At 38.1% G+C, this 13,591-nt stretch overlaps 1 protein-coding gene across 3 annotated transcripts in view; it reads right to left on the bottom strand.

Annotated features, from left to right (window-relative positions):
• The window catches only part of ADD1 (adducin 1), a 59,902-nt gene that overhangs the window by 20,930 nt on the left and 25,381 nt on the right, over positions 1-13,591 (bottom strand). For all 3 annotated transcript variants that reach the window (XM_034064883.1, XM_034064881.1, XM_034064882.1), the window contains exons 2-9: positions 9,741-9,953; positions 9,061-9,223; positions 7,780-7,931; positions 5,122-5,202; positions 3,422-3,571; positions 2,369-2,512; positions 2,152-2,250; positions 1,581-1,757 (exon numbers count right to left, since the gene is read on the bottom strand). In XM_034064883.1, the coding sequence (XP_033920774.1) occupies positions 1,581-1,757; positions 2,152-2,250; positions 2,369-2,512; positions 3,422-3,571; positions 5,122-5,202; positions 7,780-7,931; positions 9,061-9,223; positions 9,741-9,935 (1,161 nt within the window). In that variant the 5' untranslated portion in view covers positions 9,936-9,953. The remainder of the gene's footprint in view (positions 1-1,580; positions 1,758-2,151; positions 2,251-2,368; positions 2,513-3,421; positions 3,572-5,121; positions 5,203-7,779; positions 7,932-9,060; positions 9,224-9,740; positions 9,954-13,591) is intronic.

Raw genomic sequence — 13,591 nt, 5'->3', positions numbered from 1 at the left:
TCACTATCCCCAGCAAGTTACTGGAGAATCTAATTTAGTGCTTTATCTCATCAGCACAGAAAGTATAATCATGAATTTAGGCACTGCACAAGTCTTAAGAATACTTTTCCCAGGACATTTCCAAACTAAAGTTTTGCAAGCTATACTTCAGGGAAGATTTCACTCTAACACTCAAAACAATGAAGACCACTTGTCATAACTACATCCACAAAAGGTTTTTTAACCTTTTTTAACCAATTTTATTGGTTAACTGATCAGTCCTGCCTCTCTTTTTGACAGTTCTTCCTATGGACAATAGCATATGATTAGATAGCAGAAAGGCAAGCTGAGTTTGAACTTGGAGGGCATGTCCTTCTTCAGAAGCTAGTTTTGGAAGGGGGGGAAGCACACTGGTATTTCCTGGTATTTTTCATTAACTTCTCATGTAATTATTTGAGTCTCCAGAGCTGGATTTAAATCCACTTTTTTTTTGTATCATATTCTAGCTACTCATTTACACTTTCCTGGTTTTACTGCAATAAAAGGCATTGCTTGTTTCTCACAATTCTGAAACAGTAACACAAAAAAGCACTTGTATGATACAAAATGTAAGGATAAAGACATCTTGTCTGTGCTCAAACATCTAGAATTCAACAGATTATATACAAAGGAAGGCTTCAAATATGCTACTTTTATGTCCATATTGTCTCCCCTCCCTCATCTTCTCTACATATGTTGTTTTTCTCTCTTACTTCCTCTGAATTCTATTTTGCTTTGCTTTATACCTTCCCTAACAAACTAGTCATGTTTTCCCCTGCCTTCTTCCATATTTTGCTCAGCACATTGCATACAAAAAGAACATTAACAGTTTCTCTAAGATTTTTTTCCACTAGAAAACTATTTTCAACATGGCTCAAAGAAAAACAGTGTGAATAACCTACCTCCCAAAGCACTCTAATTCTTTATAGATAGAGCTAGTTGTAAAGAAACTTCAGCCCTGAGCACGTGGACTACTATTTTCTTTGCAGAGTTTCCATGCATTAAAGCACTGCTTGAGGCATTATCTTGCCTGCTGCTTTATCTTTTAATTGTCAAAGTGCATCTTGAATAGTTATCTACCACCTAATGTAGTTAACTATCCAATACATTAATTATTTGAAGTCTGTCTTTTGAGCTCTTCTAGGTTCTAGCAAAGTCTTACAAACTCAAATCATGCTGGACCCTGCACCTGAGAAAACATTACCACTGTTTTACACATTTTTGGGAGGAGATGGGAACAGAGGGGAGAACACAGACTAAGGAGTAGCAAGCATCACAATACTCTGATTTGCAAGTGCCAAGTCACACAAGGATCCCCTCTGATCTCATTGATAACTACCAGATTATGAATACAAAAGTAAATCTGCTAGCTGCAGAAAGAACATCTGAAGCATTCCGTGATGTTTTTCATGTTGTCTCCTCCTCTGAGGGCCCTTAATTTTGGGGAAAGTTTATGCAGCCTGTTCTATCTCAACTATAGGCAGCCCATTTACTAATGCCCCTTATTGTTGCTTTTAAAATATTTTATACATTATCATATGAAACAAACAAAAACGCCTTACCAGATTATCAAGCATTCGCATAAGAGCTTCGAACTCCTGTTCGCCAATCTGCCATTTTGGATGGGATACAGTACCCTCACCTGCTGGAGACTCAGGGGAACGAGACCTGGCTTTATACTTTCCAGGATCTAGGAGCACTAAATTGTCAGGTCCACCTGCACTGGCCAGGGTACGTACCTTAAAAACAATAAAGTCAGCTTTAGGTTTCTTGAGCAGAGAAAAGAACCAAAATCCCTCCCAAGCTGACATAAGAAAAGTCAGAAGAAATACACTTAATTTTTAAGCTAAATAAATTAACACATTTGTATAAAAGTTGTCCTAAGGCTTTGAATATGTCTTAAGGCATAAACATTTTAACAGGCAGTATATACCAAATCAATGGTTCCAATACAGCATTTAAAAGATACTTGTTTAATCAGTATTTTGGATGTCCTTGCATAATAAAATGACTTTACAAATCACCTTGTTAGTTTAGATTAAGTATTTAACCAGGTAAAGAGTGCAGCTATTAATCTATCTGAAGGTGAATATAGCAGGCTGTATTATTATAAAAACATACTAAAATTCTTACTTGAATTTCACAGGCAAGCACTAGATTATGAATATAGTAGAAAGCCTCCTCAACAGTCTCTCCAACTGATACTAAGCCATGGTTTCTGAGAATAAGGACCTACAGAGACATTGCAAAGAAAGTTAAGAGCAGTAAGGCAAGTACTCCCTTGCTCTTGATTAAAGAACAATTCCCCCTCCCAACATACTTCTCTTTAATTCCAGATGTAATTACTGACCTTGCTTTTAGGCCCCAGATTTTTCTGAATCACCACCTTTTCTTCATCATCCACTAAAATACCATGGTAGTCATGATAAGCTACTTCCCCTAGAGAAAGTGCTTCAGGTGAAATTGGCAAGAGACCACACTTCATTGCAGATACCTGAGAAATATGAAAACAACTAAATTTCTTGCAACAGAAAAAATATTATTATAAGAATTCTATTAAAAATATGTTTTTATATATTATATATAGGTGTCTGTACAGCCACATGCATAGTGGTCTTACACTCCACCCCTAAAGGCTATATTTTTCACAGCTTTTGGATTGGATAGGGAAGTCACATTGATCCTAGGTCAGACTCAGTATGGCTGCGTTTACATGATGACACCAAGATGAAAAGACTCAGGGAAAAAACACAAGTCAACCCACAAAAAAAGCTCATCCAAAACCAACTTCATCTTCCATTCCTTTCACTCCACGCGGTGACTTCCCCTCCCAAAAGAAGAAATTCAGTTAAGAACTCTGATACAAGTAATCCCACAGCATTGAGGGCAAAGTTAAGGAGCATTTTAAGACTATAATTCACAACTTTAACAATCTGATCATTTATCCTTAAAATGGTTGCCTCAGAATGTGACCTTTGAAACAGTGTCATCAGATGACTCTCAAAAAATTCCAGAGGTAAAACTGACTTGTAGCCAGTTGCTCTACCAAGAGGTAATTTAAAAGCTTAAAATGTTTAAGAAAACCTTGATAAACTGTGCTTTACAAAGCATGCTAAAGATCTTAGGAGTCACTGTCAAAGGATATGAACTTTTGTGATAAAGGACGCATAAATATGAAATACGTATTTTCCAATTACAGCACCTTACTGTCTGACCACTCATTTAACAACCAAATAAGGAGAATCTCATTGATTCAAACAGAACCACATACCTGAAGACAGACTTAAAGGCTTTGTGCCTTCAAAAAGGAAACAAATCTATGATTAAGGGGGACCAACCTATTTTCTAGCTGGATGGCATGGGGGGTAAACAGGACAGACGACAAACTCAGAAGTGTGCTTACCGCTGCCCCTGCTGGTGTATGAATGTGAACGATGCATTTAACGTCGGGTCGAGCTGAGTAAATTGCAGAGTGCAAAGTAAAACCAGCTTGGTTTACTCCCAAGTTAGTGCTTCCACGATCGACTACATCACCCTGTATGTTGATTTTAACCTGGGAACGAAAAGAGTTGGTTTCATCAGTGAATCATGACTGCCAAAGTGATTTAATTCAGCATCTACCACTGAAGCTCTAAACTTTTAGCATTTTATTTCAGCAAGTGTCAAAATGTGCACAATAAGGCTGTAGGCAGGTGACCAGGGCTCCAGCTTGAGATCAAGCTGCCCAAAGAGGACATGAGAAATTACTGCATATGACATAAGGAATCACTGTAGCAGGTAATGGTGCAAGAAGCAGTTACAGACAGCACTGTAACAAATGGCTGCATTTCAGAGAATTATGGTGAAGTTTTATAAGAAACTTGCAAACTCTGCAGATACCTGAACAGTAATAACAGGACTTTGAACATGATCAGAGAAAATGGAGTTTCAAAGTGGAGAAGGGAAGAAGAAGCATATGAGAAATTAAGAGAAAGAGGTGATAAAGGGACAGCCATGCAGGCAGGTTGCTGGTCAGCATGCTCAACTGGCTAAGCCGTGTGCCTTATCACTCTTATTAAATCCTGCTGCTGTTTTCTGTGTTGAACATGCTCTCTACTGTGTAAGTAGTGTGTATATGTGTGTGTGCATTTCACTGTCTTCACTCAATCTTAATTCTCAAGGTACTCACATTTCTTAATAGAGAGACACAAGCAGAACATCTTTAAAAAACCCTCACCAAAACAAAACAAACCCCCAAATAAAACACACAGAACACTCCTACAGCATGGCCCTCTTCTAGAAATACTGTAGTAGGGGAGGTCTCCGTTTTCTCCATTCCTTTGCTTACAGCTTTTTCAGGTAAGATTTTACAGATGTTTAAGGTGGAGTTATGTAAGAAAGAGCCAACTTTACAGATAACTGAGGGGGAGTATTGGAACCTTAAGCTATCAAGTCTGAAATGTTACTGCTCTGTACACACTTACCTGACCTCTCTGCTAGACGTTACTTTCCTGAAAGTAGCCAGATAGAAAGAGCAGTGTAAAAGTTCCTGTTTCATTTCAGTGCCAGAGAGAGTCAATCACATTAACTCAAGTTGCCTTTAGCAGCAGTGGAGACTAAACTGAAGACGAACACTCACAAAATGCCTCCCACTAGCTAACAGTTAAGGGAGTTATGCCTTCAACTGCCATCATTAGACTTCAAAAATATAATTTATCTACACCCTCAGCTACATCATTAAATGATGGTAACTAAATTAGGTATCTGACACAATATCTTGAAATTGTAACTGATTTGCATCATTTATGTCTGAAACACACACTGCTTCCTTTGACAAGCCTGACTTTAACAGCCAGCAGCTTTGGAGGGCATGATGTGATTGACTGGGAGTCCAAGTGACCTGGCTCCTCTTTACAGCTACATCAACTGGAGAACACCTGGTGGTGAACATGTGCAAGAAGAGTCCTCAGCTGTACCAGAATCAGTCATGTTCAATAAAACTATTCTAAACATGTAATACAGAGTAAACATTCTCTAGGATAACATTTCAACAGTGACAGATACACAGACAGAGCAGATTCAGTCATTCATATTTCAAAGCTATGAAAAATAGTAATTGCTTACCAGACTGGACGCAGTAACTTCACTGTAAAGGAGTCCAAAAGGTACAATGAGGAAGTGCTCCTGCTCAGAATTTACTCTGGCCTAAGGATAGAACAAGAGTAAAAATTGCTAAAAGTATCTTATTAAAGCATACAAGAAGGCCCAAAACCACGCAAGTTACCTTCACTTCCTGAGCATGGAATGGACAAGTACACCTGTAACATATGCAGTGGGACTTTCATGTATGCTATAACTGATAATCCTGTGAGCAGTACAGCACATTTGCAGGTTCTCTGCCACGTATCCTGACCTTCACTAACATTTTTGCTCTTTTCATTCACACAATCAGGAGTTTATAATACAAGAAGAATTCTGACTTCACACCATTCACACGTTGGGACATATCTGTTTAAAATCTACAATGAAAAGTACAGGCCAGCTAGACAGTTTAGGTACCTCTCAATGGAGAATTAAAAGGTTTCAAATGTTTTACTGGACATGTGAGAGAGCTTCCTATTCTGCTATGAGTCTACCCAGGGTTTGTGCTTGGGGTATTTTTGTTTGGGTTTTGGGTTTTTTTTTTAGTATTTTTATAATTATATTTGAGTTTTTCATTTCCCCACAATGCAGCTACTTTATGCTCCCTCATGTCTTCTACTATTTGCAATATTAAATACATATACACTTTGATATACTTCTACTGCAGGGAATAAAATTTCTAAAGAAGTTGATCCATCATCCTCAAGCTTCTAATACAAATGAAGTTTCCTTTACAACCAGCTGGTAACATGGTATAGCATAAGAGCCTTAAACTGAACCAGTTAGTTGAGATTAACCTGTATTTTTATGGATCACCAAAGTAGTTCTCCACTGCAAAAGTGTAAATGATCCAGAAAATATTTTACTTATTTATGCAAGACAAAGAACAAGTATTACACAAAATACCCCATATGTTAACAGAAAAGCTCAAATGAAAGATAAACAAGCAGCAAGACTCACAAACCACCTTGCTTTAGGATTAGGTCCAATAAACAGCTCATGCCCTCAAGCAAACCAAGACTTGGTGAGTGATGTGTGCCTTATGTAAACCATAATCTCAAATTCTGCCCAACCCTGGAGGCACCCAAGTTTACACATTATTGTGCTTGACATGAAAGCTCTTGATGCTCTGTAATTCTGCTTCTGCATCAGGACTGCACCAGTTTAAACAATTCCACACACAGCAGCTGCCTATAATTGACAAGAGATCCAGAAAAGAAGCTACTCTATCCAACTCCCTGATATGTCCAGATTGGCATAGATCTCGTATCCTCACAATTCATTTTTCCTCTAACACAGAGACTTATGACCCTTACAGAAAGCTGTTGTATTTTTTTTCTCTAACATAAAGAGTGCACTGGCAGCTTTTAACTTGAATGTAACCACCTGGCAAATTAAGAGCACCCACTCAAAAAACCTGAAAATCTTGTGTTAGACTCCTGCTCTGTATAAAGTGGTAGGCATTCGCCACATTCCAAGAGTGCATTACTACCACATGACTGATTAATGTATAGGTGTATGGAAGAAAGACCAAAAGAAAGCAAACTTGAGGCATTCCATCCCAATCACATGCCCCTTCCATAACCACTTCCTCAGGCACTCTGCTTTTCATTACAGTTACTTTTTTATCTAAATGCATAAACATCCCCAAAGGCTGAACTTTATACTGAGAGCCATCTTCACACCTGCTTGCTCAGTAATCTTTAGACTGCATTAATATCCCTTTTACAAAATCAATTCTCCTGTCACATATGTAAAATCAGAGGGTGGCACAGAATTGTTCACAAGAGCCATTGTACTGGATATGCTCCCTTACTGAAGGAATCTAACAATCTGCTTTGATCCTAAGCCTACCCATACCATTTATCAGCTTCACCACTTCACAGATAATATACCTTGAAATCTCAAGAAGCAGTAATAACAAAATTACCATATTTCAGTCACACTGCAACTAGAAGAACTGAAAATACATAAAGAACAATCTCTACTATGTAGAAAAATACAATTCAGCTCTGTTAGGAAAACAATTGACTGGTTTGCACACCACAGCTGGGACTTTACTCATGGGACTCTACTCATGAGACTCATGTTGATCATTCTTCTGGCATATAAAACCTCCTTGATTTGACCTCCCTGTCATTATTTTTATGGATGCCAGTGATTACTCAGTCACAAGGAAAATTGTTGGCACACTGCATTAACCTAAGTAGTTCACTCATGTTCAGAAATACTATGGCTTCTTTTTCAAAAAGGCTGGTACCTTGAATTATAAAATTCAACTACCAATGACTAAGAAAGTATTTTAGTACTTAGCAAGAAAACTAAGACATGACCTTGAAGAATAATACATAAAATTATTCAAAGCATTTAAGATACCAAAAGACTGAATCTTTCAGGACTTTCATCATAAGAGCTTTCATGTACACTCTCTTAAGACTCTATTCAGGCTATGGTAACTGACATGCAAGCTGTTCCAGTTCTTATTCCTAAGATGCAATGACAAATCTCTACACTATTATACTGCTTTCAATGCCACTTTGCTTCTCTTCCACACAAAGACAAAATGACAGCTGGGTGACGGAAGCAATTCTCTTGTAGGTTGAAACAATTGGTTCAGTTATCTGTCAATTCAATACTCACTGTTATATGATTGTAAATAAGCTGAGACCAGCCAAAGAGATCTGCTAATCTGTAGAAAGCTGCCAATTTACATCGTAACAACTTCTCCCCTTTTTCATAGGCAATGGAATCTGATCCTCTCAGATCATTCACTGGTGTCACCATGCCAAGACCTGAAAAGGAGAAGGGGTAAAAAAGAAGCACAGGGAGAGGTTGCATTCAACATCAGTTAAAACCTAAAGCCATGCATCACTATTACAGTGGTTGTTCTTACTAGCTTATATCAACATATTAACCTAAGAAAAGGACAGCAAACTTTAACTACTATAATGTTAATTTATATTACATAAATATAATGACAGTCCCAGACAAGGTCATTTATCTTTGGTAGACTTGGCATTTGTTTCCTTCCTTAGTATTAATTAGTGCAGAGGTAATAATAGTACATTCTTTAGCAAAGTATTTATTTTCTCTTTAAAGCTAACTATTGTCTGCTAAATCCAACTTTATTGTTAACAGAAAAATGTAACCTCAGATATTCCACTTTGAGATACATGATTTGGTATTCCTAAACAGGAGAATTATACATCTAAAAAGATACACACAGATTCATTTAATTAGGCACAATTAAGTACAAGCTAGAAAGAGGAGGATTATGGTAAATGATTAAAAATACTATAGTTCTAGTTACAGTGCAATCAGAAATGTGGTTAAAAGTCACTGTGATAAAGCAGAACCAGGCCATGTTACAGTCTGAACAGATTTATTTTGGAGCATGGCAAGGATTTATATTATCTTAACACAAAGCCCATGTATACATGCATTCACACATTCTGGGTTTTGTTTTCTTTCTTTGTTTTGCTTGCTGATGTTTCTTGTCTACAGCCTCACTTCACGGGAGAAAGCTGCAAACAGCACTTCAATGGCAAAAATTATTAGTTTCTGAAGACTTTCACTGTTATTAGACTACTAATGAGCGTTTTATTCCCTGCAGACAATCTATGTAGTAAATATTAGCAATATATTTAAATCTTGAGGTTTTTTTACTAGTGTTGACTTATCAGGCTTACTTTTCAATTAAGATAACATACTTGAAATAGCTTTTGATATAAATTATACACATGAATCACACTGCACAACACTGGCATTTAAAAACTAATCAATTCATTTCATGTTTGCAATGTTCCTGTAAGCAGAACAGGATGGTGTTTGAACTCCACAGCACTTTTCATTCACACTCTCTTTATTTTAAACCTTTCAAACAAAAAATAATTGAACTATTCCAAATCAAGGTGCACTCACTCATGTTTAAAGCAGCCATTCCGCCTTGTGGTGCTGCAGGGTAGACATTTGGTACATGTGTTGTCATGAAATCTGCAATCTGCTGTAAAGCCAGTAAACCTGTTGGGTTCTTCCCCTTCTTAAACTGCTCCTGGATCATAGATTCCAGTTCTTCACAAAAAGCCTGGCAAGAGTACATTGCATGTCATAAAGCAATTCAAATGAACTTCAGCCTTTCATACACAACTTCTCTTTAGCACTTAGAAACATCCTACATCTCTTCTTAAAAACAGCTCAGGGCAGAAGTACTGGGTGCACACTGTTACTTGGAAATGTTGCTTTCTGGAGCTCCAGTGACAGGAATCACTTATTTTGTTTGTGAATGGAAATTCCAGCATTCTCTCTTCAAGTAACACCAAAACTCATTGAACCTACTAATACAGATTTCTGGAAGGAGCAGGACGTACGATTGACTTGTATATAAAACATGAAAGGAAAAGTAGAAGAAATAGAAAAGAATAAAAATTCAACCAGATAACATGAGGAAAAATTAACCTACAATTAGGATACTCTAGAAGAAAGGCCAACTAGAAAAAAGATTGAATGGATCTAAGATACCACAAAATCCTCCAATTCCATGGGGATATTACAAATACAGATAATAAATGTATAACTTGGAAGATGGAGCATTCTTTTCTTACTGGGCTTTGAAGAATCATGGAGACTCTCTTCTTCTGTTCCATCATGTTAAAATCCTGGCGAAGGTCAGGTGCCATATTCCTCTCTCTCAAATACTCTGGATTATTTTCATCAACTCGATCAAAATACCTCTCCTTATGAGGAGCTGTTGTTGGGGGTGGTGAAGTCACCACCCCCACTCCAGAATCACCATTCATAGCACAGTTTCAAGGAACCTATGAAGAGGGGGCAGAAAGGAGAAATAAATCAAGTGAGGAAATCATTAAGAACTTGTGTTTCTTGTTTCAGAATAACAGTTCATAGAATATTTATGGTAGGAAAGGACCTTTAGATCATCCAGTTCCAATCCTCCTGCCATGGTCAGGGACATCTCACACAAGACCATGTTGCCCAAGGCTCTGTCCAACCTGGCCTTGAACACAACCAGGGATGGAGCATTTACTCCTTCTTTGGACAACCTGTTCCAGTGTCTCACCACCCTCACAGAAAAGAGCTTCTTCCTTCCATCTAATCTGAACCTTCTCTGTTTAAGTTTAAACTGACTGTCCCTTGTCCTATTGCTACAGTCCCTGATGAAGAGTCCTTTTCCAGCATGCTTGTAGGCCCCCTTCCATCTAAAATTAGCGTGGCTTAACAAACACAGAAACTATGTCTGTGCAAAGGGATTGCATTTAAGAAGAGAAAAAAAAAAAAAAAAAGAAAAACATAACAAAAATGTAAGATTAGAAAACTAGGCTAACATACAGGACAAGTCAATGGATAGATGCTACATAAACCAACACAAGAGTTGCCATTTAAACTACCTCCAATTCCTTAAGCTATCTACACAGCTTGATTTTCAGAAGCATGGAAGCCCTTCAAACCTTCTTACAGGCAACAACAATCAAGACATGAGGCTTAAACTCACAGGGTTTGGTTTGGGGTTTTGGTGGTGATTGTTTTGTTTGTTTGCTTGTGTTTTTCTTTTTTTCCTTAAAAAGTTAAATCAGACATAATTAAAAGAATATTGTATACACCAGAATTTAAATCATTACAGAAAATAGGATATTGCATATGTTTATTAATAAGAAGAATCAGCCCCACCAAAACATGCTCAGATTGCAAATATTTATGGAGCTAAACTCAGAAATACTGACTCTGCAACCTAAGGCAGAGTTGTCACAAAGATACCTATTTTAGGTTCATTCAACAACATGCACATCACTACATTAGCATGTGGGGTTTGGAATCTGGAAAGCATACACACAAATGCAACCCACTGGCCAGGATTCGTTTCAGTTTGTTGTAATCAGCAACTGCACTTATCTACTAGAAAGGCTGAAAATTCGGCTGGTATTGCTCATATACACATCATTCTTTCACTCACAAGAATCCTTTTGTGGAACATTATCCCAGTTTTCTGGGCACAAAATTATAACTTTCACTCCAAAATCCTTTTAGAAGATTTTTTGAAGCCTTTCACTGGCAAGCAAACAGTACAATGAAGCCACCCTTGCAACACCTCTGATTCCTGATCATCTGACATATCAAAGTAAAGCTTCTTCAGAAAAGTTCTTATTTTTTTACATGTTGTACATGACTAAACAAAATGTCACTAACACAAACTGTACTTCAGTGAACTGTACCAAGAATATTTAACTCTGAATGGCTTGCTAGTTCAGCAAACTGCAATTATTGACATTACACATGAAACATGCATGGTTGAAATCCCTTGCTTCACAGCATTTAGCAACCTTACTAAGAAAATGAATCAAGAAAACCTAGTGGGTCCTTTCCTGGAGGTGGAAGAATAGACAAAAGAATCAAGTGCCAGAATACAGCTCCTTGTCCCAGTAAGATGAAAGAGACTAATTTCAACTTCAAACGCCCATTTAGATTTGGGGTTCACAATGTAAGGAGAGCCCCAATTTAAACAGCTGATTTTATTACTCATCTTCAGTTCTGCAAAGATAAATACCATTAAAGTCTGCTGCTATTATCAAGTCATTACAACTTTTTTTGCTATGCAGTAGGAAAGACTGTATACATCCTCATTTAAGATCAGTCTTCTACATGTTACAACTAGTAAATACCGATATTTAGATTTTTCTTTGCAACTCATCTTAAACTGTACTTGCTTGTTCCTTTTAATTTAATTGGGAATTTACTCACATATTTATCAGCTAAAACCACCTCAGATGTAGATGCACACAGAAAAGGCGAGTTTACATGAGGGATTTTGAAATGCAGATTACGTTAAAATCATTGCAGTGAAGAAAAATACCTACTTCAAGATTGCAGAAATAGCAAATCTCATCCTCTTTAATGTTGCATTAGAAAACAAGTTTCAAACTCAACTGGTTTCTTAGTTCAGAATGAACTAATCACTGAACTGAGACAGTTCAACACAATCAGCAGAAGAGGATACTACTATCAAAACCTATGTAAGCACTTGAGACATTCAAGTTTTAGATGCTCAGTGATTTCCACCCACTGAGTTGCTAAATAAACACACACAGACACCTCTGCACTGTTCCACAGAATCATAGAATCATAGAATAGTTAGGGTTGGAAAGGACCTTAAGATCATCCAGTTCCAACCCCCCTGCCATGGATAGGGACACCCCACACTAAACCATATCACCCAAGGCTCCATCCAACCTGGCCATGAACACTTCCAGGGATGGAGCATTCACAGCTTCCCTGGGCAACCCATTCCAGTGCCTCACCACCCTTACAGTAAAGAATTTCTTCCTTATATCCAATCTAAACCTCTGCTGTTTAAGTTTCAACCTGTTACCCCTCTGGCCTCCTCTGGACTTGTTCCAACAGTTCCATGTCCTTTTTATGTTGAGGACACCAGAACTGAAAACAATACTCCAAGTGAGGTATCACGAGAGCAGAGCAGAGGGGCAGGATCACCTCCTTCGACCTGCTGGTCACGCTTCTTTTGATGCAGCCCAGAATACGGTTGGCTTTCTGGGCTGTGAGTGCACACTGCTGGCTCATGTTCATCTTATCATTGACCAACACCCCCAAGTCCTCCTCTGCAGGGCTGCACTGAATTTCCTTATCACCCAACCTGTAGCTGTGTCTGGGATTGCTCTGACCCAGGTGTAGGACCTTGCATTTGGCATGGTTAAACTTCATGAGGTTGGCATCAGCCCACCTCACAAGCATGTCAAGGTCCCAGTGGATGGCATTCCTTCCCTCCAGCGTATCAATCGAACCACACAGCTTGGTGTCACTGGCAAACTTGCTGAGGGTGCACTCAATCCCACTGTCCATGTCACCAACAAGAATGTTGAACACGACCGGTCCGAACACTGATCCCTGAGGAGTTCATTTTAAACCGATCAGTTTAGACTTTAAAAGACACAGTTGGATTTCCCCCCCCCCTTTTTCTTTTAAAGTAAGCACATGCACACATCTTTATTACTATAATTTATTTTAATTACCAGCTCTCTGCTGCCCAGGAATAAATATAGGGTATAATGAGAAGAAATAATGCTTTTATCCACATGGAAAACCTTTTAAGGTATTAGACCTATATAGTTTTAAGCAAGTGAATTTATAGGAAAGGAGCCACTCCTCCTTTGGCAGCTTCAGATCCCTAACACCCCCTCAATGCTCTCTTCCTTCTCACATTCTCCAGCCTCCACCATCTGCCATTTCATTATCTCAAAAATGCCTTTGAGAGCCCACTACCATTTTCTACAATCCCTCTCCTGAACTCCATTAAGCTGTATTAAGCTTAATATTGTATTATTATTATATGAAGCTCTACATTCAGGTTTTTGTTAAGACGACAGTTTGCAGATCCAAACGTACGGCTTACCCTCTTTACAATAATAGCACACTCGGACCAGTCTAA

The sequence above is a fragment of the Melopsittacus undulatus genome, chromosome 7 (assembly GCF_012275295.1).
Source record: "Melopsittacus undulatus isolate bMelUnd1 chromosome 7, bMelUnd1.mat.Z, whole genome shotgun sequence".
In the NCBI taxonomy this organism is placed as follows: domain Eukaryota; kingdom Metazoa; phylum Chordata; class Aves; order Psittaciformes; family Psittaculidae; genus Melopsittacus; species Melopsittacus undulatus.
Note: the sequence above shows the minus strand (reverse complement) of the source record. Positions and strands in the feature narration are given on the sequence as shown.